Source organism: Mauremys reevesii, linkage group 6 (genome assembly GCF_016161935.1).
Source record: "Mauremys reevesii isolate NIE-2019 linkage group 6, ASM1616193v1, whole genome shotgun sequence".
In the NCBI taxonomy this organism is placed as follows: Eukaryota; Metazoa; Chordata; order Testudines; family Geoemydidae; genus Mauremys; species Mauremys reevesii.
In genome coordinates this window covers 41,594,253-41,620,291 of record NC_052628.1, presented here as the reverse complement: position 1 = coordinate 41,620,291, position 26,039 = coordinate 41,594,253, and the positions used below count along the sequence as shown (strand labels likewise).

Below are 26,039 nucleotides of genomic sequence, written 5' to 3'. Positions count from 1 at the left end.
GGAATGAGAGTCACTAGTGATATACAGGCAATTCATGACTTTGCTAATAAAGTGATGCGAGATGAGATGTCAGATTTCTGTTGGTTAATTAAAATAGATACTTATAACCTCATACTGTCAGAGCTTAAAATACAAAAGATGGAAGTACATAAGAACTGACGTACAAGAGCTATATTATATTATAGATAAACACAAATATTTGTGTTTGAGGCTTACCCTAAGAAGCAGTTCTGCTAAGATACAGCCAACAGCCCACATATCTACACCTACACCATACATTCTAGCACCAAACAGTAGCTCAGGCGCTCGATACCATCTGAAAAGCAAGCAGGAACACTTTCAAGCAAGGATAATTTGTATAACACAGCATGCAAATAAAGTATTTAACTGAGCAGAAGTGTTACAGAATGTTTATTGCTCACTCCCTGGATATTTATCATCAGTTTAATGTCTGAAAATATCTACATCTTGGAGAGCGCATTTCTCCCTTTAAGGATGTGGTTCAACATCCTGATGTTGCACACACCTCCCCAAAACAAAGCGAAATTGCAGAGCATATTTGCACTTAGCAAACGACTGGACTGCAAACTTGAAAGACAGAAGATATAACTGGGCAGTCTGAATAAATGAAAAACAATCAAGGTTATTTGTCAGGAAACAAAACAAGTAGGCATCAAAATTCCTGCCAACATCATCCAGACACCTCAAAAGTGACAGAGACAGCCACTGATGATTAAGTGCTGAGATTCTTGTGTAGAATGAATCCTAGCAGTTACTATTAATGCAAAGTAGCTAGTATCACTGCTTAAAACAATTCCGTTTACCTTACACATGAAGATAACACCTTAATTAGATTCTACTTGCAGTGATGAATACACTAGTATTCGAGAACAGCTTAGTAGATGGAAGAAGGGAGATGGTTCCAAATGTTGGCAATTATGCCATTAATCAAACTAACACAAATCTAGCTTCATTTCTTCCATTAGAAAAAGACATTTAAGATAAATCCCAACTATTCATATTAGTGTAGACAAATGAAAAAATATTCTTGCAGTTCAGTTATGCCTTGCACCCCCACCTTGTTTTTAGGAGTGTATATTAAATATTACAAAAAACCCAACAGATCTATCTGATGTCAATTAAGACCCTAAGAGACACACGAGTGAGTGGTTAGGAATACTACATTCAGGGCAAATAATTTGGTTAATATACAAGAGATAAAGAGCCTAAGCCTTGTTGTTTCAGAAGTTAATTACAACCAGACTTACAAGACTAGTGTACGTACTTCCTTTTGTTTCTGGAAAAAAGGCAACACCTAGAGTTACAGAAGATCTTGTACAGGCATGTATTCCATAATCCTTTTTACACAGACTGTGGGTGAGGTAATAGCTTTTATTGGACCAAATTCTGCTGGAAAGACAAGCTTTCAAGCTTAGTGACCTGAAAAAACAACAAGGAGTCCGGTAGCACCTTAAAGACTAACAGATTTATTTGGGCATAAGTTTTTGTGGGTAAAAAACCCACTTCTTCGGGTCACATGCAGATGCATCTGAAGAAGAGCTCAGTGTAAACTCGAAAGCTTGTTTCTCTCAAGAGAATTTGGTCCAATAAAACATATTACCTCTCCCATCTTGTCTCTCTAATATCCTGTGACCAACACAGGTTCAACAATCCTTTTTACTGGCAGTTTCTGAAGAGCAATTAGATGACCTTGCAAAGCACTGAGGTCAGCTTTTATAGCAGTTATTCAGGTTCCCATTGCCACATTCATATAAAGTTAGCTCTTGGGCTTGTGCACAGAGCTGATTTTACAAGATACCTATCTATCCAACAGCCAAGCAGAGTGCTTTATTACTTACCTTGTTACTACTTGGTGTGTATATACTCTATTTGGGCTTCCAAAAGATTTTGCCAAGCCAAAGTCAGCCAATTTTAGAACCCCATTTTCATCTAGTAACAGATTGTTTGGTTTGAGATCCTGTCAAGAAAGGGACAAAGACAATAAAATTGACAGTATCAATAAAAGCATGACTAATAACGAGCTCCCCTGGCACTTTTGTATTAAAGTTATTCTAGGAGTTATTCTATCTTTATAGAAAGCCCCTTTTGCAAAAATAAACTCTGCATTACACCTGTGTGCGTCTTTGGCTGTCGCACTTCTGCTCAGGGCCGGCTCCAGGCCCCAGCACGCCAAGCGCATGCTTGGGGTGGCATGCTGCGGGGGGCGCTCCGCCGGAAGGGCGGCAGGTGGCTCCAGTGGACCTCACGCAGGCGTGCCTGCGGATGCTCCACTGGAGCCGCGGGACCAGCGGACCCTCCGGAGGCACACCTGCGGGAGGTCCACCGGACCACCCTCCGCGGAGTGCCACCATGCTTGGGGCGGCAAAATTGCTAGAGCCGCCCCTGCTTCTGCTACCTGACCTCCAGATTTTCCAAACATCTTTAAAAAGATGATTTAAGGGTAGCCATATCTTTGCTGCCAAAGAGCCGTAGTTTAGTTTTGTGGCATTACTCTGACAGTTGCAATGAAAGTTTTAGAGATGCATTTTCTCCCTGTAGTGCAGTACACTAGTTTTATTTAAATTGATTTTTTAAAATATATTAACTAGAAAGTGATAAGCAATTTAGTAGGCTTCCACTGCACATTTGAAACCAGCCCTTTTCATTAAACTCCATTTAGCCATTTATTTCATCAATAAGTTGGTACTTCCCAGTTCAGAACAGCCAAGATAAGAGTTGCAATCAATAATAATAATAAATAATAATAGGAGATATACCCATCTCCTAGAACTGGAAGGGACCCTGAGGTCATCAAGTCCAGCCCCCTGCCTTCACTTGCAGGACCAAGTACTGATTTTTGCCCCAGATCCCTAAGTTGCCCCCCTCAAGGATTGAACTCACAACCCTGGGTTTAGCAGGCCAATGCTCAAACCACTGAGCTATCCCTCACCACAAAAGATTTAAAGTACCATTATATATATTAATGTTATTCCACAGTACTCTATCACAATTTTGAAATGAAAGGCTTTCGTAAGTAAATAGGAATACTTTCCTAACTGTACAGTGGATTGGTATTGTCGGGTTGCTCAGCTATTGGGCTGCAGGCATTGGAATTGTGTCTCCATAATAAAAACCACTAAAGTTTTCCTTTTCCTCTCAGCACCCCCCACTCTTTTATAAAACTATGCTATATAGACTTTACAGAGTGAGATTACCACTAAAGTTTTCCTTTTCCTCTCAGCACCCCCCACTCTTTTATAAAACTATGCTATATAGACTTTACAGAGTGAGATTATTTTTGGACCTACTAAGCTCTACCAAAGGGTCACCATTTTGTTACAGGGTGTAAAGTTTCCTTTAGCAATTCTTTTACTGAAAGAGACTTTGTTCCTTTTAGAGCAGGGGTAGGCAACCTATGGCACACATGCCCAAGGCGGCACACGAGCTGATTTTCAGTGGCACACAGTGCTCGGGTCCTAGCCACCAGTCCAGAGGGCTCCGCATTTTAATTTAATTTTAAATGAAGCTTCTTAAACATTTTAAAAACCTTATTTACTTTACATACAACAATAATTTAGTTATATATTAAAGACTTGTAGAAAGAGACCTAAAAACATTAAAATGTATTACTGGCACGCGAAACCTTAAATTAGAGTGAATAAATGAAGACTCGGCACACCACTTCTGAAAGGTTGCCGACCCCTGGTTTAGAGTATTCTTACTTACCCTGTGCAGAATCCAGTGCCGATGTAAATATTCTAATCCTTGAAGTGTCATCAACATATATGCTTTGATGTGAGATTGTGTCAGCACAAGACTACTATCCTTGATTATAACCTAGAAAAAAGCAAATTATGAAACTTTTTACCCAAAATCTAACTATGTTTAATCATCTTATTATAATTCTCTTTGCTTAATGTTACTATTTTCCTTTAAGCAAAGTTGAATGTTACATGGTGCAATTGCTAATAAGATTCTATGTCACTGGCTTGTGTAAAAGTGGTGGAAATTCTTAAGTTTCTTTAGAAAAAATTATAGCTATTTACACTGGAGACTAGAAATTGAAATGGAGACCACAGATATTCCAGATACCATATTTGTGTTAAGTTTATATTGACTACATGTTTTCTCTACCTGCATGACCACATAAGCTTGATCTGAAATCTCAACTTCTTCCAGCTAATTATTTCAAGAGCTAAAGTGCCTCTCTTAGGTAAGAGGAATATGCTTAACCATAACTCTACTACCTCAACAAAATATACTGCATATGCTATTGTGGCAAGTCTTTCTTCACAGAAATCCTCATTTATACTTTTGTGTTCTCTACCTGAACTATTTTACCTTCCTTCAGTATAGCTCCAGGACTCTAGCCTTGGCAGAGCACAACAGCCCTCTTAACACACATGGAGGTATGACCTGGTCACTACCATTTTAGCAAATCCACTTGTTTCAGAATCCAAGTAAAAATGGCCTCCTCTTTTTTTGTATAGATCTTTCATGAACTTGCTCCATACTATTTTTTTAAAACAGTCTCTCTGCCTCTACACACTGCTCCCTCCACTGGTTTTCTACTAATAATGCTTTGCATTCCTACAATAGCTTCCATTTCCCAACACACTTAAAATATTCAAGTTGAAATTTGTAAAATATCTAAAATAGTTATTAGACTGCATTAAGTTTTCTATATGTTGTACAATGCTAATCACTACAGATCCTGATACCAGCTGGGTCTTCTGGATGCTACCAAAATACAAATAAATGCTTTGTTTTGCCTTGTCCTAGTTCATAAAAATAGATTTTACTTAGTTTTGAATTATATAGATAAGTAAAGTTAACATATTGGGAAAATACATAGATCAACACTAACAGTTGATATTTTACAAGTCTCAGCTTGAATTCTTATGAGTATTTGCAGCTCATCATCAAGGAGAGGGTAAATATTGCTATCAGCAAAAAATACCCTTTCATTTTGTTTAGTAATCTATTAACTTCGTTTTGATCTTGTATTCCTCTAGTTTATGACAGGCATTACAGATATTAGCAAAACAGACAACTATTCTTTTAACGTTTGTATACGCTCTTCTGGTTGCTCACTGCATTATATACTGACAGATTACTGCCATTAAATTAAGCTTTCCCCCCCCCGCTATAAAGCATGGATAGTCATTGCATACGCACAACCATCATTGACTTAACATGCACTCTTGCTTACTATAATCTTTATTTTGAAGAATGCATAAAAACATGTGATACCAAATCCCCTGCAAAGATATACTTATTTAGACTCCAATACGGATCAAGCACCAGCAAAACAGAAAACTATCTATATTTCTTGGAATGCACCCAATTCACAAGTTAACAGAACTGATTCAAACAGGATTGCATGCCTATTACTACTAATTACAAAATATAGTAAATGTTTGTACATTGTCTAGTACAATGAGGTCCTGGTCTATGACTGGGGTCTCAAAATGTTAATTCTACACAAATACGAGTTTAATAAACTATTTCTTGACAAAAGTCTACTGACACTCTAGAGCAGTATTAAAAAGTAAAGCATTGTATCCTAATTAAGAATGCATGAATGTTAATATACTACAAAACAGATTTAAAAAAAGATACAACTTTGCCAGTTCAGGTAGTATTTGTCTAATCCGTGTTATAGTCTCATCTCTTACAAATACAAATCACTAATCTTTCTTGATATAAGTATTTTCAAAATGCATTTACTCAGAGATACCATCTGGATAGCCATATGAAAAAGTAATACATTATCACAGTTCCAGTATTTCAATGTTTTTTGTGCACAATATTGAAAGTTAAAACATTCCAAGTATTGAATCAAAAGAAGGCAACAGCTAAAGCAGTCTTACCTCTAGATCTGTTTCCATAAAATCAAAGACCAGACTAATATTGGATTTGTGTCCAAATGCATCAAGAAGCTGGAAAACCAAAATATACCACAACATGGAAAATATATTTGACTGCAGAGTACTTTTAATATTATCATTTTAATGCTGTGTCACTTCAGTATGTGTTGTCATGGTTTTCAGGAAGGGGGAGCAGAGTTGTATATACTGGGAAGAGAACATACTGTGATTAGAGGGCAGTATGGGGAAATCTGACATTCAGCCTGGCTCTGCCTCAGACACATACTCATTTTAGCATCTTTACTAGGATGACCCAAACTGTTTCAAGAACATACAAGTGTCAGGCCCCGCCCCGAACTCTAAGGTACAGATGTGGGGACCCACATGAAAGGCCCCCTAAGCTTATATTTTACCAGTTTAGGTTAAAAGTTTCCCCAAGGCACAAATTCCTTTCCTTGTCCTTGGACAGTACTGCTGCCACCACCAAGTCATTTACAGAAAAATTCAGGGCAGGGTCACTTGGAATCTCTATCCCCCCTAAGCCCTTTCCCTCCCTTTCCTGGGGAGGCTTGAGAATAATACACCAACCAATTGTCTTCAATGTAAGTACAGACTAGACCCTTTATTTTTAGGGCACTAAAATCAATCAGGTTCTTAAAAGAAGAAAATTTATAAAGAAAAGGTAAACGAATCACACCGGCAAAATCAGGATGGAAGGTAACTTTACAGGGTTAAATAAAAATTTTTTAAAACACAGAGGATTCCCCTGTGGCTCAGCTTCACAGTTACAAAACAGGAAACAAACTACCTCTTAGCATAGGGAAAATTCACAAACCAAACCAAAAGATAACCTAACATTTCCTTACTTACAATTTTTCAATTTTTGTAATTATAGATGGATCATTTCAGGTATGTTTTTGGGAGATGTTGTACCTGCCTGGTCTCTCTCTCCATCCGGAGAGGGAACAAACAAAGGGAGCCACAAACAAATCACCAGATTTAAAAGTATCTTCTTTCCTCATTGGTTCTTCTGGTCAGGTGCCAACTAGATTTGAGCTTCTTAACCCCTTACAGGTAAAGCGATTTAGTACAGCTGCCAAGAAGGGATTTTATGCTATCCTTTTTACATTTATGACACAAGCTGAAAACATTCAAAAAAGGCTTTAGTCAAGTTAACTGCTTTTTAATTCATGTGTTTCAACACCTCCTGGTTTCAGCTACAAGTATGGAAATGCTGTAAGAATGGGCTTGAGATCCAGCAAGAACAGTATAGTTCCAGGGAAAATATTTAAATAAAGCATCTGAACTTTTATACGTCTATGTGAACCAACCGTTCAGAGAATTAACCATCACTAGTATTTACCTTTACAAACATTTATTTGAAGCTGAAAGTCAAACAACTAAAAAAAAAAATGCATGCTCTGAACTACAAGTATTACTGCTGCCCTTGGATTTTAAATAGCATTAGTGAAACTGAACAGACCTTGTCGGTTTCACCTTGCAGTTGCTTAGGAAAGCTGAACAGCAACAGAGAGGCAAGAGAACATGATGCAAAAAATCAGGGAAATGCCACACTGCATTGATTCACAAGCAATTTTATTTTTAAATTTGAATTTTTCAGGATTTGACTCTCCCCACCTAAACAGCAAAAGTTTCCAACTAACACTTGGCAAAAATGCAAGTGATTTTGAGACCTGCCTTTTTATTAAAAAGTTAATGTTTTATCACGGTTTGCCAACTTGCAAGATGCCCTGTGTAAGAATTAAGATAAAAGTCTCCATGATCACAGCAGTAAGTCTTTGTGGCAGAATATATCTACAGTATTCAGGGACTGACTTACAGCATATGCCACAAGTAGTATTCATTTTATACTTACACCAATGATATTTGGATGGCTTAGCTCCTGTAACAATTTTATCTCCCTCAGGGCTGTTCTGTTGATTCCTAGATTGAAAGAAAGATCACATCAAAGGCAGGAGCAGCATATAAAAACTTCAATTTAGCTACCAATAAGAATTTCTAATTCAGCTTCTTTTGTATGTTGGTCATTTATGATTGTTTGAGAAATTATGAACTAGACTACAAAGAAAAAATGCATTCCGTTTGCAGAATGGCAACTAAGTACATCACTGTAATTCAAAGTTGGGTACACATCATTGTCATAGCAGCCAACAGTAAATACTTCACAACTAACAAGTAGGCGGAAATTCACACTTTAGGATGTGATTGTTTCTACAGCAGTGTATGCTCCCTTTTGGCAAAATAGAGAAGTTGTGGCATTGGTCTAGAAGAGTATATCAAATCTTGACCTGTCAAACAATTTTAAGGCTTTTTAAAAAATGGTTACTTACCCAGCAGTAAGTGTGGATCTCACTGTGGTTGTACATGTGCATCATCCACGAGAGAGGAGATTCTTTTGAATAGCTATGTCCATTGGGGCAGCATATGCACTCTGCCTCCTCATGCTTCCATGTGAGAGAGGGATAAAGAGTGGTATGTGCGATCCACACCAACAAGATATCAAAGAACTAGAGTTATTGTAGTGTATGTAATATTTCTTCCTTCAAGTACGTTAGTGTAGATCCCACTGTAGGTGATGGTCAAGTAGTATAGTCTTCAGGATGGTGGGAATAAGTTGCAGCTATATCAGTAAAACAGTGATTGAAATACTGCTCTCCCAAGCTTGGCAGCTGACCTGTTGGCTAATTCCAAGGCATAGTGTTTGACAAAGGTCAGTGGGTTAATCATCATTAGAAATCTGTAAGGCAGCAGTTTTGGAACATTCCTAAAGCAAGTGGAGGATGTTGCTTGTGCTCTGGTGGAGCAAGTCATGATGTTTAATGGGAGAGATACATCAGCCAGCAAGTAACACAGCAAGATATATTGTGTTATCCATTTCAATATTCTTTGTGAAGAGACAGATTGACCTGTAGAGTGCCCACCTATGGCTAGAAAGATGAAATGAATGGTTTGGTGATGTCAGTATAATAAAGCCAAGCCCTGGATGGGCACATACTCCCAGTGCTGAGGGTGGCTTTGAGAAAAAACAAAGGAAGTTTGATTAGATAAAATTCTGAGACTTTTAGGAATGAACTTCAAGCGAAGTTGCAACATCACTTTGTGCTTATGTAACGTGGTATGGGAGGTTCGGACATAAGTGCCTAAAGCTCACTCAGTCTCCTGACTGAAGCAATAGTCACTAGGAAGACCATCTTCAGAGATAGGTGGTGTAAGCTGCATTCTGTGAGAGGTTGGAAAGAGGCCTCCATGAGATTCAGACTAAACTGAGATCTCCGGCAGGATTCTGTTCTCTGAACAGTGGGTAAGTGGGCAGCAACCCTTTACAAAATTTAGATATTGTGGGGGTGAGAAAAGACCAAGCATCACTGAATAGGTGGACCCCAAGAGATTAAAAAAAGGCCAGTCTGTTTTAAATGCAACAAGTAGTAGAGAATGTTCAGTACCGAGACCTGGACCAATGCTCACATTGAGAACCTCTTCCAATTAGATGAATACATTGTGGTAGATGTTTTCCTGGTATGTATCAGGATTTCCTGGACCTGTAGGTATCTGTGGTACTTAGCTAGCCAATAGCCATAGAACAGATGTAGGGGCTTCAGGTCTGGATGGAGTATCTTGTAATGGTGTTGTAAGACGAGGTCTGGGCAGTCTGGGAGCTGGATCTGAGGCTGGATGGACATTTGTAGCAGGTCTGTTAGCCAAGATTGCCTCAGTCAGCATGGAGCTATGAGAATAATCATGGCTTTGTCCGTTTTGATTTTGGAAGTCATCCTGAGGGTCAGGGGAATTGGTGGAAAGTCATTAAATAGGCCTTGGGACCACTGCAGAAAGGCAGCATCTGGTAGCAACCCCAATCTCATGCCCGCTCTGGATAAAAGTTCTAGCATGTGGCATGGTGGTAATTGTCTGCCTGCTTAGGAAGCCTGCCAGGTTGATTCTGACACCTGGGAGATGAAGAGCCATTGATGTTCTCCAGTATTCGTGGTACCATGTCCAGCACTTGATGGCTTCCAGGCAGAGAGAAAATGAGCATATATCTATCTTTGTTTATGCAGCATGCTGCAGGGCTGTCCTACAGGAAATGCACTGTTGGATTACAGACTACCTGATGGCTTCATGTGGAACCCCATGTCTTCTGAGGACAAAATCTCTTGAATTTGTAGATTGTCCAGGTGGACTTCCCATCGGTACTTGACATATCCATGATTAAAGTCTTTGTCAGGGAGGAGGCAGAAGATGGTACCACTCCATGAATGTTTCTGGGTTCCTTTCACCAACTCAGTTCTACAACAGGAGGTGGCACCACAAATTTCTGATAATCTAGTGTGGGAGGACAGGCCCCAGTAAGACCAATATGGCCAAGGTGGGACATTACATGGGTACTGGCCTTGTTAGCTGACCCGGTGTCACTCCCATGCTCTTTGGCGCAGCACTCAGTGCTCTGAATGGGTGCTTCCTTATGCCCTCTTTAGGATCATTCTCCATTGGCAGGGGCAAAGGATCTCTGCTCAATGCTGACAAGAATATATAGGCAATTGCAAGGTGTGTATATTCCCTTCAAAGGGCACTGGCAAGGCACCAGTCCTGGTCCAGTCCACCTCATCAGTACCAGGAACATTTGCAGATGGTGTATGGGTGCCTCTACAGAAAGTGTTAGGTCCTTGCTCAGCCCCATCACAGGTAACAGTAACAGGATTAGCGTCAGGTCTCTTGCTCTGCCCAGCTGCTAAGGGACTGTGTTCTTGGAGGACTGACATTTCATATGCTCTAACTAGGACTTCTCTTTGGTCTCAGGGCTACGCTTATGCTCGGTACAACTATACAAGTTGGAGTCCTGTTTATGAGCAGACATAGGTGTTATTTTATTGTCTGAAGTGTCAAGGTAGCTTGCACAGGAACCAAAGTCACTGGTTCTAGCATTGTCAGCGCTAAGGTCTCACGCACTGGGGACTTTACCAATGTTAAGGTGGTCAGTATCATCAGTACCAACACTGCTCTCTTCACATTCTGTGGTCAGGGGACGGAAAGAACGCGGAGTGCTCAAGGGAGTGCTGGCCAATGCTGCTTTATCTAGCCCCACTCTGGCTGTAACCATCACCTCTTGGTGTGAAGTAACCAGTATGGACTGCTCAGGGAGATGCACCTTGAGCCAAGCAACCCTGTACTGGATCATGGCACAGAAAGACTTGCACCTATGTGGGATGTGGCTCCCCCTTAAACAGAAGAGGCATCATGTGTGTCTGTCGCAGGATGGCCAGAGATGAAATCCTGAGGATTTAGATTCCATCATGAAAGTGTGGTTGGCACAAAGTGCCTCACCCCAGTGTAGAGTGGGGTCACTTGATTTCATCTCTCTTTTTTGGGAACATCATTTGCATGAAAGTGTGAAGATAATTTCTTCCCCAAAAAAGTTTTTAAAACCCGTTTAAGGTCTCCGAAGAGAGTAGTGGGTTGGACACTCGCTGGGTTCTATCTTGCTGCACAGACAATAAAAGTGATCTTAGGGTGGGCTGTGCCTGCCCTACTCTCTATGCACTAGCATGAGGGCACAAGGAGGCATAGTGTGTATGACAGGCCCTGCTAGACACCACTATTCAAAATATCTGATCTTGCATGCATGAGGCACATATGCACCTACAATGAGAGCCACACTGACACATACTTGAAGCCTAATTCTTCCTACAATCATCTTCCTTCTGCTAACTATGATTGAAATACATGAATTATACTAAAAACGGGGAGACATTGGGGACACTAGTGTGAAAAGAAATACAAAAGGACTAGCTTCTTACCAATCTAGTATGCCATGCACATCATCAACAGCACTATGATAAAACATACAACAGAAATGTGGGCAGGAAATCAAAGGAGAAAGACATTAAAGGCACAGTAAACTCAGTGTTGTAAACTAATAACTATGTGATTAGCCAAAGATTATTAAAAACTGAAAAGTTTTAAAATTCAATGTATTTGCCACTATTTATATTTCATTTACATCTATTTCTCATCTTAGATCATGGAAATCAATTGATTTGACACTCTAGGATTTTATATCATGTTCAACACTGCAAAGTATATGAAGTTTTCTATTTGTTTCTCTTTAGATCCCCCAGCATGTGTTGGGGTATTGTTATTGTGGAAAAGCTACATCAAAGAAGTAGGATTAAGTTAGTCAATATAGGTATCACTTTTCCAGCTAAGACAGATGAAATAACTAATTCACTGCTCTACAGCAACAGTAGGAAGTTCACAGTAACACACTAAAGGCAAAAAGACAAAACAAGTTATGGTGTACAAGTACTTACCATCTTTAGCTTCCGATCTATGTCCAAGTTTAATCTAAAGAAATAGAAAGCACTGTATTATCTGTAATTAGAATCACATTCCTCAACACCTGAAGACCTCAATAAGTTTCTCAAAGATAAACTGAGTTTTAGTGTTAACAAAAAAATCTTAAATAGCTAAGAAGTTTATTTTTAGAAGTGAATTTGTAGCTTTGGCATTTACAAAAGGAACAGGTGTTTATGTTTCCCAAAGCCAGACATAATGCAATCTTACCAAAGAGTTTTGTAACTGCAACCTCGGTCTGGGCCTACAAAGCCATATGACACCAGTAATGGGCTTTTCTCAAAAAGATGAATCATACCAAGTACAAATTTTATTAAGACTGGCATCCACATGGTTGTTGCAAACCACCTCAAATTTACAGGCTATTCTGATTTTACCAGATTGATCCTATGCCAAACATTTTTCGGTCCTGAAGTTATTTTTTAACCAACAAAACTTTGTGACCTTACAGCAATTCTACAGTGCAAACAAGTTTGTTCTCCATGGCAATTTTAAACAGCAACAGCCTTATGGGAGCAGTAGTAGAGATGTAGTAGTACAATATGAATACTGAACAACCTGACTGCATTATTGAAATGGCTCAACTTTGCTTATTAAGCAAAGCTGAGGGGTACTTGCTTTTTCATTATGGTAATTCCATCATAGTAAGATTCCCTCAAAGCACATCTAAAACATTTATATTCAATATTACAATTTACTGTAACCTAATCAGGTTGTGGTGTTTCAAATCAGAAAAGATCAATCATACCGTAAACATTTTACTCTAAAGGCTAAATTACAGAAATCTGACTGTCAAAAGCAAGATTTCCCCCAACACCAATAGCCAGACCATCTAAAAGGGTTATGTGGAAACAACTTTATCTGAGAGGGACAAACATTAGACACTCCTTTTGAAGAGGACACTCAAGGGTGTGGGAAGACCCAAAGCTTAACACTACTAATACTTAAAAAAAAGTTTGGAAATACTTAAAAAAAAAAATCTTAAAAAACCCCCAAACATGCAATAAAAAGTAACAGCCCACCAAAATGTTGTCTGCAATATTTAAAATTCCAGCTTCTGATCTGGGTGACCAGTCACAAATCTAGAAATGTAATGGTGTTGAAGCCAGCGTTTTACATTATGAAAACGTTTGAGGTGGCTGATTCGGACTGGTCAACCAGTTACTCAACGAACACACTGTTGGTGCTATAGGTGTGACGTTGTGCAGTCTATATGGTTTTATAAAAATTTAATAAGTGAATATAATGTAAATGAGATATGCTTCATGCAAAAGGTCTCTTGTAAGGTATCATTACAAAGCTTATAATCTACCGAGTGTAATCATCCTATTTGTATAAATGTACCCATCTTGTATCTGAAACTAGAAATATGAAATATAACTCCGAGGGCCTATTGTAATTATGTAAAGTGTGGGCCATTAATGGTGGTTTGGAATATTGATGACTCCCATTAACTAGGACCATTGTCTGCAAATGGCTGTGTTTTACCTGTAAGTCTTCCTGTATACATGTGTGCTGGCAAGTGGGTAATGAAGTCTTGCAGTGACATGTGATTGTGGCACCTGAACTGGAATCCATCTTTAACCTGGTGTCTTTCCATTGAGAAGGTGGAGGTGGGAACTCAGAGAGGGACAAAAGGATTTCTGCCTTATGCAAAAGATATATAAAGGGGTGGAAGAGAGCAAAGGGGGAGAGAGGAGCCATCATGAAGAATCCCCTAGCTACCACCTAAGCTGGAACAAGAGCTGTACCAGGGGAAAGAATTGTGCCCAGGCCTGGAAGGTGTCCAGTCTGAGAAAAACTTACAGAAGCAGCTCTGAGGGTGAGATTATCTGTATTCAGTTTGATTAGACATAGATTTGCACATTTTATTTTATTTTGCTTGGTGACTTAGAACCACTTAAATCCTCCTTTTTGTATTTAATAAAATCATTTTTTACTTATTAACTCAGAATATGTATTAATACATGGGGGAGCAAACAACTGTGCATCTCTCTCTATCAGTGTTATAGAGGGCAAACAATTTATGAGTTTACCCTGCATAAGTTTTATACAGGGTAAAATGGATTTATTTGGGTTTAGACCCCATTGGGAGTTGGGCATCTGAGTGCTAAAGACAAGCACACTTCTGTTAGCTGCTTTCAGGTAAACCTGCAGCTTTGGGGCAAGTAATTCAGACCCTGCATCTTTGCTGCAGCAGACAGGAGTGTCTGGCTCAGCAAGACAGGGTGCTGGAGTCCTGAGCGGGCAAGGAAAACAGGAGCAGAGGTAGTCTTGGCACATCAGTTGGCAGCTCCCAATAGGAATAATAGGAATATATAATCACAGCTTCCCTTTAAACTGATAAAGCCGTTGAACAGTTTCAAGAGCAACTAGATACCTGATTGCAGAGTACGTACATAAAACAGCACACAAAGCACTCACCTTTTTAATAGCAACAATTTGATTGGTGTTCTTATCCCTTGCTTTATAAACAGTGGCAAACTAAGACAAGAAAAAACAGTAGTCCTTATTTACAATATTATTAATAACCATATAACAGGTAAGTGCAATAATGTAGTGTTCTTCATAGACACAGAAATTGCCATATTGGATCAAACCTATAGTCCAGTACCCCATCTTCAGCAGAGGCCAACATAAAAATCCCTGCCTCTCATGACTATGCTCCAACTGCTGTTGGAGATTGGCTTAAGCACAGAAGCATGAAGTTTTATACCCCTTCAAAGTCTCTTTAGCAGTAGCTATAACAATTGTGCATATTCTTATCCAATCCAGGGGTGTCTGACATATGGCTAGCAGGTCAGATCTAGCCTTTGTGATGTGTTTGTGTGATCCAAACAACACTCATTGTGCAGAAACAAAGCTTTCACATTTAAAAACTTCCTAGCTCTCATAGGAAGCAAAGAAAGCCTTCCAAACTTGACGATAACCAGTGTTGTGGTGTCTGCCTGAGTTTGCAGACAGACTGAAACAGTGACTGAGAAAGATGAACTAGCCCCCCGCCCCCTCTGCCCCCATTGGTGTGTTAACTCTAAATACTAGTGAGACTTCAGTGTCAACATTAACTATTTCACTGCTGATCACTTTAGCAGAGGGAATGGGAGTGAAGACTGGCCCAAAGGCAGAGGAGGGAAAGAAGCAGAGGAAGGGGGATGGAGAAGAAAAAAATTACAGGGCAGGAATAGCAGCCTCCTACGGGGAGCAGATCCTCACTGAGCGATACTGAATGTGTCAATTAAAGCACTAAATAAATAGTAAATGTTTAATTACTACATAAAGGCTTTGGTTCCCCCAATGACCAACTGAGTGAATTCCACTGTTGGCAAAATAAGAGGTTATGATCAGCTTCTTTTTACATGAGTTGTGGTCTTTGACTGCTAGCTAGTTGCTTCAAGTGTCTTGGTTAGGCAACGTTTGATGAGCCCTGTGATAGTTTTACCTAGAGAGGGGTCTTGTGTGGCAATTTATTGCTAGTTCTAATCCAAGCAGAATATTAAGTATCAGAGGGGTAGCCGTGTTAGTCTGGATCTGTAAAAGCAGCAGAGTGTCTTGTGGCACCTTATAGACTAACAGACGTTTTGGAGCATGAGCTTTCGTGGGTGAATACCGACGAAGTGGGTATTCACCCACGAAAGCTCATGCTCCAAAACGTCTGTTAGTCTATAAGGTGCCACAAGCAGAATATTGAAGTTTTCTGAGAAATAATAAAGGGGAATACATTATTCTAAGTGACAGCAAACCACTGATTAATACAGAAAATATTACAATGGCATTTTATAACTTTCCATCTCATTCCTTATTCATCCTAACATTGTTTACGTTTTCGGCCAAAAGTGCACATTGAACAGATATGTTCACAGTCCCGTTTTCCTCCCCTCCAGACTTCTGGATCCAGTTCAAGGTGCTGATCCTTATCTCTAGAGTGCTCTGGGAGTTAGACCTTTTCCACCTCAAACTATGTTGCCCTCAGTGCCTTGCCATGACAGTTACCACCACCTAGGACATAGTGCCTAATAGTCTCTTATGTGAAGCTTGAAGGTTGGGGGGGGGGAGGGGAGGGTATTTTGAGTGAGTTATCACAATGGATCTTGCCATACTTGGGGCAAATATGGCATAGCTCTTTCCTCTGCAGAAGCCCTTCTCCCAATAATGGAGTAAAAGTGGGAACCAGCGTTCTGGTAGATACCACCTACAATAAATGGATAGTGACTGGAATTGCCCACTCACAGACAGAAGCCTATATGACTCTCCATTATGTGTCTCGTATAAAGATGCCACAGATGTCAGTGGATTGCGTCAAGGTTCTGTTTAATATATTTGTTAGTGATCGGCAAAAAAAGAGGTGAACAGTAAAGTGACAGTTTAACCTAAATAAGCTTGTCATGTACAATCAAGACTAGAGAAGAGTGGGGCGCTAATAAACCTAATTAACTGACCTAACAAAGCTAGCTGAATAGGATCATAACGATGAGCGGAATTAACTGCTGAGGAAGGTAAGGCTAGTCACTTTGGAAAGAGTAACTATGCATTCAGAAAGCTGAGTTCTAAATTAATTGTAACTGCTCAAGAAAAGTCACAGGTGTCAGCCAGATCAGTGCATAGCAGTGGCCAAAAAACAAAATAGTAGGGTCTAAAGTATGGGACAGAATATCCTGAAAATATTTTAATATGTCATTATACAAAGCAATGGAATGCCTTTACTTGGAACACTGTTCTGTTCAGGTCACTCTATATTAAGAGATCTGTGGGAAAGGGTTCAGAAATTGGCAATTAAAGTGATTAGATTCAAGGAGAGACTCTCAACTAAGAGACTGAAAAAAAATTTGAGAGAAGCCCAATAAGAGCAGATATGATGGAGGTTTAATACAATACTGGAGGAGATAGAGAAGGGAAGTCAGGGGCTCCAATTTATGCTCACGATACAAAAAGGGGACATTCAATATAACTGAAAGATAACATTTAAATGTGTTTTAAAAAGGGTTCCTTTTATCAGTTTGTAATTAATACGTAGAACTCGCCGTCACAAGAGATCTCAGGTCAAAATGAACAGGATTAAAAACAATTAATATATTTACATGAATAATGGAAAAATCAAAAGATATTTCTCCTGATATAAAAGGGATAAGAACTCCCAAAGTTCAGTGCAAAAGCCAACTATATAATGAAGACAGAAGTTTCCCCTATGGGCTGGTCATTCTGTATTTATCCTTTACAGAATTTATTGTACCTTCCTTTGTAGCATCTGATATTGGCCTCTGTCAGACTGGACACTGACTAGGTGGACAAGGTATGCAAGTGTTTATATTCCTAGATGAATGCACCAGAAATCAGAAAAAAGCCTTTAGACCAGAGGAAAAGGATAAAACTCCGAAGTATGATATTCGTACTCTGTCCCAAACTACCCAAAAGAGATGCCTCTCCATCCTTAGGGCACACACACTGACCCCATATTCCAACTACAGCTACCAATAGAAGTGATGATAGCCCCTCAAGTCAATGTGACTTCATTGGCATGACAAGTGTTGCCAGGGCATGAGAGATACCTGAGGGATGTTTTTCTCATATGATCCACCTAGGATAGGATTACACACTGTGGGGGATCTAATCCCCTGTGTCTATTTGTCATTACTGTCCCTTCCTGATCTTGTGGCAGGGTACTACATAGCACAAGGCCATCTCTTATGAGCATCCTTCTCAATTTCATTCTGGGACAGGAGCTAACCAGAGTACAGACCTTAAACTGCCACCATCCTCACTTTGTGCAGCACCTCTCTGTTGCATAGGCTAGCCCAGGGCTCCACCCCTCCGCCATAGCATAAATTGAAGATGCACTAGATACCAGTTTCTTGAGGCACAACTAGAAAGAATTTAAACCAAACCAACATAACTAAATCCCAGCCACCCAGCATAGAGCATTTCCAAGACCTATAAAGAAAGAGTCCATCAATATAACCAGACCAACTCTCTTCAATCCATACATCAATGACCTACCAACTTTAGTGGAAGAATTTCCAAATTCAGAACTCCCCCTAATGGACTCATAAGTTGACTGCTGTATGTTGGGAACCTAGTTGTATCATCTACTCAAGATGCTTTGCAAAGACTCTTACTCTTTCCTAGACACCTACTATAATACAAGTCAACCTTGGCAGGGGCTGGGAGAGAATCAGTTTCTTTAAAAAGAAAAGTCCCTAAACAGCTTGAACAGGGGACATTTTTCTTTGAGAGACTTGAAGATTGAACAGACTTAATTACAGATACCTAGGTCTTATAATAAATACATCAGAATGTTTCAGATGAGCTACCAGAATTAAAGAAATAACTTTCCAGGCCTTCCACTCTGATAGAAACACACAACCCCACTCTCTCCTCCCCACAATAAACTAGCGCCTAAAAACTATTTAACACCCCAACACAACCCATTCTACTTATGAGAGTGAAATTGGGGGCCCAACTTAAATTACATTAACTGGGATAAGCCCCCCAACAGAAACCCTACATCTGCAGTTCTTCAAACATACTCCATGTGCACAGGAGCAAAGCAGAATTGGAATGATTTCCTCTTATTAATCAATATACAGAAAAGAATATTCAAATTCTAATGGCACCACAACCAAAGCAGCAACCCTACCTCTACCAATTGAAACACTCATACAGCACATGAGCGACACAAATGCATAATTAATATGTAGAAGGTGGCCTTGTCTCAGTCAGCTTGTCTCTCATATATCCTGGGAGCAACAAGGCATCAACACCGGCCCGGCCCCAGTGCCCCCTAGCCGAGACCCTCACCCCCCCCCCCCCCGCCGCACAGGCCGGCCCAGCCGAGACCCTCAGACCCCCCCCCCAACCCCCCAGGCCGGCCCAGCCGAGACCCCCTCCCTCACCCCCCAGGCCGGCCCAGCCGAGACCCCCTCCCTCACCCCCCAGGCCGGCCCAGCCGAGACCCCCTCCCTCACCCCCCAGGCCGGCCCAACCGAGATCACCCCCCTCCACCGCACAAGCCGGCCCAGCCCCTCTGCTCCCAACTGCACCGGCCGGGCGGGCCCCGACCCCACTCCACCGCGCAGACCTCACCTGCCCCTCGCCCAGGAAGTCGAGCTTCTCGTAGCGCTTAGCTCGCGCCCGCGCGTCCATCCCTGGCCGGGGAAAGGAGCCGGCTGGGCCACGGGGATTTAAAACCGTCACTGCCTGAGCCGCCCGCAGCTTCCGGCCCCGCACACGGGGCCCCGCCCCTTCCTCGAGCTCCCTGCGCATGCGCTTTACTGGCGACGCCATCGTCCCGCTCTAGCAACAGTCACTAAGCGACGCACGCTCGTCGCCCTTGGGCGCCAGCCCCGTCAGACGCCTGCCGCAGGGCGGGCAGGACGGGAGGCGCCGCGTGGCGCCGACTCAGGGTTCCTGGAGGAGCGAGGGCCGAGTCGGGGCTGCTACAGGGGAGCGCAGCATCTCGCTGAGCCCGGCGGGGTGGGGCGGCTGCGGGCTCACCGCTACCGCCCCTAGAGCTGCCCCAGCAGGGGGGTTTGCCTGAAGCACAGCCTGGCAGGCTAGGCCGGATCCCGTCCGACCGCACCGGCCAGGCAGCAAGGAGCTGGGCCCGCTCCCCTGAGTGAGAGGCAGGGACACCAACCTTTGGGCAGATGGGAGCTCGAGCCTGACTGAGAGACAGGCACCTTAAACTCTTCCCCGACATCCACCAACACTCGCTGCAGCTCACCCAGAAGCGCTAACAGGTTGCGGCCATAGGCGGCAGGTTCGTATAATTTTTGGTGGGGCCCAAAATGGTGCCCCGCTCTCACCCTGTAAGCTGATATAAAATGAAGCTACAATTCGTCGGCACCACAAGAATCAATTAAAAGTGGAAAGTCAGAAGCAGCACTTGCCTGCTTCAATATACAGTATTAAATTTTGTTGCACCTGTTGTGACAAAGTGGGAATGTTCTTAATGTGTTCTCTGAATACTGTGTGGGTGCCTCAGTTTCCCCTGCAAGGTGCCAACTGATGGTGTTGGGGACAAAGAGATCAGGTGGCCTCCTTGTCCGGAAGAGACACAGAGGCCGGAGGAGGGAGTGTCAGTTTGGAGCTGGCTGGGGAAATCGGGAGAGGCCCAGAACTTGGGTCTGGGCTCCCCACCCCCCAAGATGGACCTGACTGACAGGTCCTGTTTTCTGTACCTACAAGCTCTGTTTTAGACTGTGATCCTGTCGTCTAATAAACCTTCTGTTTTACCAGCTGGCTGAGAGTCAGGTTTACTGCAGAGTTGGGGTGCAGGGACCTCTGGCTGCCCCAGGACCCCGCCTGGGCGGACTCACTGCGGAAAGTGCATGTGTGGAAGGGCATGCTGAATGCTCTGAGGTCAGACCCAGAAAGGTGTAAGCTTCTTGCCCTGGAGACAGTATGCTCAGAGAGAGGAGGCTCCCCCAGAGTCCTGACTGGCTTTGTATGGAGTAGTTCCAAAGCATCCCCTTCCACACCATGTGCTTCCCGGAAGTCTGCACAGGCATTGACACTCCCTCCTCTGGCCTTTGTCTCTTTTCCAGGAATTAGGAGGCCACCTGATCTCTTTGTTCTCCAACACCTTCAGTTGGCAGCTTGCAGGAGAGCGGCCCAGGCCATCAGTTGCCTGGAGACAGGGTTTCGGCCATTCTCTGTGCAGACGGCATCACACTGGCCCTCTAGGGCTCTACAACAATCACACCTCCTTATCCCACCATCTAGATCCTTGAGAAATGCATAGGGGAAACTGAAGCACCCACACAGTATTCAGAGAAGAACATTCCCACTTTGTAACACCTGTATACGACTAGTTATATACTTTAAAGGGGTGTAAAATAATCAAGTATTGTGCTAAACACAATGATACTCCACACTGACCACCAAATTTAAGTTGCATGTTTTTCCCCTCAGGTGAGGGCTGTGGGGTGGGGCTGGGGATGAGGGGTTCACAGTGCAGGAGGGTGCTCAGGGTTGGGGTGCTGGGGGCACAGGGCTGGGGATAAGGAACTTGGGATGCAGATAGGCTGCCCCAGGGCTAGGGCCAGAGAGGACTCCCCATCACCACCACTGGCAGCACAAGCTCCAGGGGAGGGACCCCTCCTCTCTCCCCCTGTCCCCCACGGCACACTCACTCTGCACCACAGTCACTGCACATGCTCCTAGGGCCCCTCTCAGGTCCAGAAAGCTCACTCACCTCCCCTATGATGGGTACTGGGGGGGGGTTGCCATCACAGGTGGCCTTCCATGTTGCTGCCCCTCACCATAACTTCACTGTGGATGGGGAATGGGGCTGCCCCTTGCCCAGCATGGGGCAGAAGTAGGGTAGGCAGGGTGGTGGTGGCTATGGGGCAGGGGAGCAGGGTGTCATAAAATTCACCCAAGCCCCAGCTGCTCAGGTCTAGGAAGCCTCCCTCTCCCATCCCTCCTGTGGTGGGTGGGTTGGTGGGTGCTGGGGGAGGGGGCATTGCCTTCACATGTGGCTTCCTGCCTCCCCTGTGCAGCCTGCTGCTCCTTACTGGGGGTAGGAGCTGGGGCTGGGGCAGAATCATAGGGTCAAACATAATAAAAAATCATAGGGTCAAACACTCACAGAAGCAGCTGCTAAGGTGAGTGATGTCCATCTCCTGGCCAGAAGTCCCCTTCGGTCTCCTCCAGGTAGGGGCAGGGGAGGGGAGCACAGCACAGCACGGCCCCCTCCACTCCTCTCCTCTCCCCCTCCCCCTCCCGAGGTGCTACAGCAGTAGCTAGCATTGCTCTTTCTAATGCTAATGCTGCAGCTTTAGCCCTTAGGCTGCGGCAGCAGAAGGGAGGGAGACGCGCTGCGCACTCTCTTTACATTCAGGCAGGGAAGCTCCGGGGAGGGGGAGAAAATATTGGTGGAGCAGAGCCCCTGATTATGAATATTCCTGGGGCTTTAGCTCCACGAGCCCATATAAGCTGGCGCCCATGGTTATGGCTGAGACAAAGTTACAGCAGGCTGCTGCAAAATGCACCACCTTTAATTCTTAGAGAGGTGTGAGCCCTTTGAAAAGTGCATTGCAGTGATATGGGCTGGAGGTGACAGGCCCGGATCACAGTATCTATTGGGTTTCTGGGAAACTGGGCGGGCAGAAGCCTGCCCAATGCTAAAGGATTCCCCCCACCTCCCCAGCCTAAGGGGAGGATCTACAGGACCTCAGAAACCCACTAATTTTGGGGGACAACTAATATAAGAACAGGAACAGGAGTGCAGTCAGAGGGTCATAAGAAGGGAGCCTGACTGGGACACCGAGCAGAGAACGCCAGACAGCACCCACTGATCACAGTAGCAAGGTCTGCGTCTTACTCAATCCCAATCTCTGGTTCAAGGCTAGATGGAGACAAAAGCATTCCTGAAGCACACAATCCCAGAAGATGAGGGTTGGAACAGACCTCACGAGGTCATCTAGTCTAACCTCCTGCTCAAAGCAGGACCAACCCCAACTAAATCATCCTAGCCAGGGCTTTGTCAAGCTAGGCCTTAAAAACCTCTAAGGAAGGAGACTCCACCACCTCCCTAATTAACCCATTCCAGTGCTTCACCGCCCTCCTAGTGAAATAGTTTTTCCTAATATGCAATTTAGACCTCCCCCACTGCAACTTGAGACCATTGCTCCTTGTTCTGTCATCTACCACCACTGAGAACAGCCTAGCTCCATCCTCTTTGGAACCCCCCTTCAGGTAGTTGAAGGCTGCTATATAATCGCCCCTCACTCTTCTCTTCTGCAGACTAAATAAGCCCAGTTCCCTCAGCTTCTCCTCATAAATCATGTGCCCCAGCCCCTTAATAATTTTCCTTGCGCGCTGCTGGACTCCCTCCAATTTGTCCAAATTCTTTCGGGGGAGGGGGGGGAGGAAGAACTGGACACAATACTCTAGATGTGGCCTCACCAGTGCTGAATAGAGGGGAATAATCACTTCCTTCGATCTGCTGGCAATGCTCCTACTAATGTAGCCCAATATGCCATTAGCCTTCTTGGCAACTGTTTATTCATATCCAGCTTCTCGTCCACTGTAATCCCAGGTCCTTTTCTGCTGAACCGCTGCTTAGCCAGTTGGTCTTCATCCTGTAGCAGTGCATGGGATTTTTCCGTCCTAAGTGCAGGACTCTCCACTTGTCCTTGTTGAACCACATCAGATTTCTTTTGGCCCAATCCTCCAGTTTGCCTAGGTTACTCTGGACCCTATCACTACTCTACAGCATATCTGCCTCTCCCCGCAGCTTAGTGTCATTTGCAAACTTGCTGAAAGTACAATCCATCCCATCATCCAGATCATTAATGAAGACATTGAACAAAACCGGCCCCAGGACTGACTCCTGCGGCACTCTGCTTGATACCAGCTGCCAAGTAGACATTGAGCCGTTGATCACTACCCGTTGAGCCTGACGATCTAGCCAGCTTTCTATCCACCTTATTGTCCATTCATTCAATCCAAACTTCTTTAACAAGATTACTGTGGGAGACCATATCAAATGGTTTGCTAAAGTCAAGGTATATCACGTCTACTACTTTCCCCATATCCAGAGGCAGTTATCTCATCATAGAAGGCATTCAGGTTGGTCAGGCATGACTTGACCTTGGTGAATCCATGTTGATTGTTCCTGATCACCTTCCTCTCCTCCAAGTGCTTCAAAATGGATTTCTGGAGGACCTGCTCCATGATTTTTCTGGGGACTGAAGTGAGGCTGACCAATCTGTAGTTCCCCAAATTCTCCTTCTTCCCTTTTTTAAAGATGATCACTATATTTACCTTTTTCCAGTTGCCTGGGACTTCCCCCGATCGCCATGAGTTTTCAAAGGTAATGGCCAATGGCTCTGCAATCACATCAGCCAACTCCCTCAGTACCCTCGGATGCATTGCATCCAGCCCCATGGACTTGTGCATGTCCAGCTTTTCCAAATAGTCCTTAACCTGTTCTTTCACCACTGAGGACTGCTCACGTCCTCCCCATACTGTGCTGCCCAGTCCAGCAATCTGGGAGCTGACCTTGCCTGTGAAGACAGAGGCAAAAAAAGCGTTGAGTACGTCAGCTTTTCCCATATCAGCTGTCATTAGATTGCCTCCTCTATTCAGTAAGGGTCCCACACTTTCCGTGACACCTTCTTGTTGCTAACATACCTGTAGAAACCCTTCTTGTTACCCTTCATATCCCTTGCTAGCTGCAACTTCAATTGTGCTTTGGCCTTCCTGATTACACCTCTGCATGCTCGAGTAATATTTTTATACTCTTCCCTAGTCATCTGTCCAAGTTTCCACTTCTTGTAAGCTACCTTTTTGTGTTTAAGCTCACTGAAGATTTCTGTTAAGCCAAGCCAAACCTGCCATATCTGCTATTTTTTCTGCATACCGGGATGGTTTGTTCCTGCACCCTCAATAAGGCTTCTTTAAAATAAAGCCAGTTCTCCTGGATTCCTTTCCTCATTAGCCTCCCAGGGGATCCTGCCCATCAATTCCCTGAGAGAATCAAAGTCTACTTTTCTGAAATCCAAGGTCCTGCTATAGGATTATCCAACAGCAGTGGAAGTACAGTAGAAGGATAAAATTGACTTTGAATATTCAATGTGATTTTTTTTTTGGCTTTATTTTCAGAACTTTGGAGGAAGATGGTGATTTGGAAGGTAGAAGAGTCTTTTTTTTTTTTAATCCAGTCACTTCATTGTGCACCTTTGGTCCCACAAACTGGTTTGTAGAACAGAACTTCATGGTTAATATTCCAGCTCTCAAGTGGAATCATTGTCAGGAAAATTTGGATAGATTATATAGTATATGCCTTAGACTCAGACCTATTACGTCCATGCTTCACATTCTGGATATGACTTCCCACCAGTGGAGTAGTGGAATGTGCAATTGATTTAACAAAACAGTTTATTAGACCCATAAAATTCAAAATGAGCTTTTGTAAGACAATGCTTTTTTTCATTGCCTCTGCATTTTAACATGGTGTTATCCTTTCTATGCAATATATTCCATTGATTTAAAATTATCCTTTTGCTGCCATCGCTCAATTATACTGGAAGTAGCAGCCAACCCCCAGTTAGAACTGTTCATATTGACCCATTAATCTGAAATAACTTTCAAGACTAGACAAGGCCTTAGTTATTTAAAGTGTGAATTTAAAGCACAAAAGATAATCCAGAATAGCTCACTGCGTGGACATACTTATTCTGGAGTATGCGTTGATGTGGCGAAGCTATTCAAATTAATTCTCCCAGATAGACAAACCTAAGAGTTGAATTAACTCTCTTTTCTTTGTCCATGTGTAAGTAATGCATAGTAATAATATGAACAAACTTCTCTCATCTTTGTCTACTATACTCTGCAGTATGTTCTGGCACCACCATTTTGGGAAAATAATGGTCTTTTCAGAGCTCATGACTCAGAATCAGGAGACATGGCGTCTATATTCCTTGTTCATTCAACCACTTTGTGCCTCAACTCCCCTCTTCAGTACATTTATTAGTATTTTCTGTCACAGCAATATTACCATATCACTGTGACAAAAAAGTATTGTTGTACAGTGTACACAATTCACCAATACATTTAAAACTCTATGAGATAGTTGGGAGAGATGGTTCTCTAGGAGGACTTGAAGATGCACTAAAACCTGGTTGTAACTGAATATTTTATTTCCTGAACAATGTTGTCAGTGACAGTTTAAGTACTAAGGCAGACTGGTAGTGAGTTGTTGGGGGGTTTTTTGCTACCCAAAGAGAACTGATATAGAATTGCCCATCTCTATCTGTAGATATGGCATATTATTTTAAAATGGGTCAGTACAGAACC

The 26,039-nt window shown here is 42.8% G+C and overlaps 1 protein-coding gene and 1 long non-coding RNA gene across 3 annotated transcripts in view; one reads left to right on the top strand and one right to left on the bottom strand.

Moving 5' to 3' along the window:
* Nucleotides 1–19,532, bottom strand: part of CDK7 (cyclin dependent kinase 7) — a 32,947-nt gene extending 13,415 nt beyond the window's left edge. The window contains exons 1-9 of one of the 2 annotated variants that reach the window (XM_039543742.1): nucleotides 19,317–19,332; nucleotides 14,664–14,723; nucleotides 12,197–12,230; nucleotides 11,684–11,716; nucleotides 7,747–7,814; nucleotides 5,874–5,942; nucleotides 3,727–3,837; nucleotides 1,860–1,978; nucleotides 217–316 (exon numbers count right to left, since the gene is read on the bottom strand). In XM_039543742.1, the coding sequence (XP_039399676.1) occupies nucleotides 217–316; nucleotides 1,860–1,978; nucleotides 3,727–3,837; nucleotides 5,874–5,891 (348 nt within the window). In that variant the 5' untranslated portion in view covers nucleotides 5,892–5,942; nucleotides 7,747–7,814; nucleotides 11,684–11,716; ... (1 more) ...; nucleotides 14,664–14,723; nucleotides 19,317–19,332. Of the gene's footprint in view, nucleotides 1–216; nucleotides 317–1,859; nucleotides 1,979–3,726; nucleotides 3,838–5,873; nucleotides 5,943–7,746; nucleotides 7,815–11,683; nucleotides 11,717–12,196; nucleotides 12,231–14,663; nucleotides 14,724–19,316 lie in introns of both variants that reach the window. The other variant, XM_039543741.1, reaches the window with a different exon arrangement.
* LOC120407750 lies at nucleotides 19,492–25,148 on the top strand. The gene is made up of 2 exons (XR_005600231.1): nucleotides 19,492–19,992; nucleotides 24,846–25,148. It is a non-coding gene; the product is annotated as an uncharacterized LOC120407750 (long non-coding RNA).
* Nucleotides 25,149–26,039: the final 891 nt, after the last annotated feature.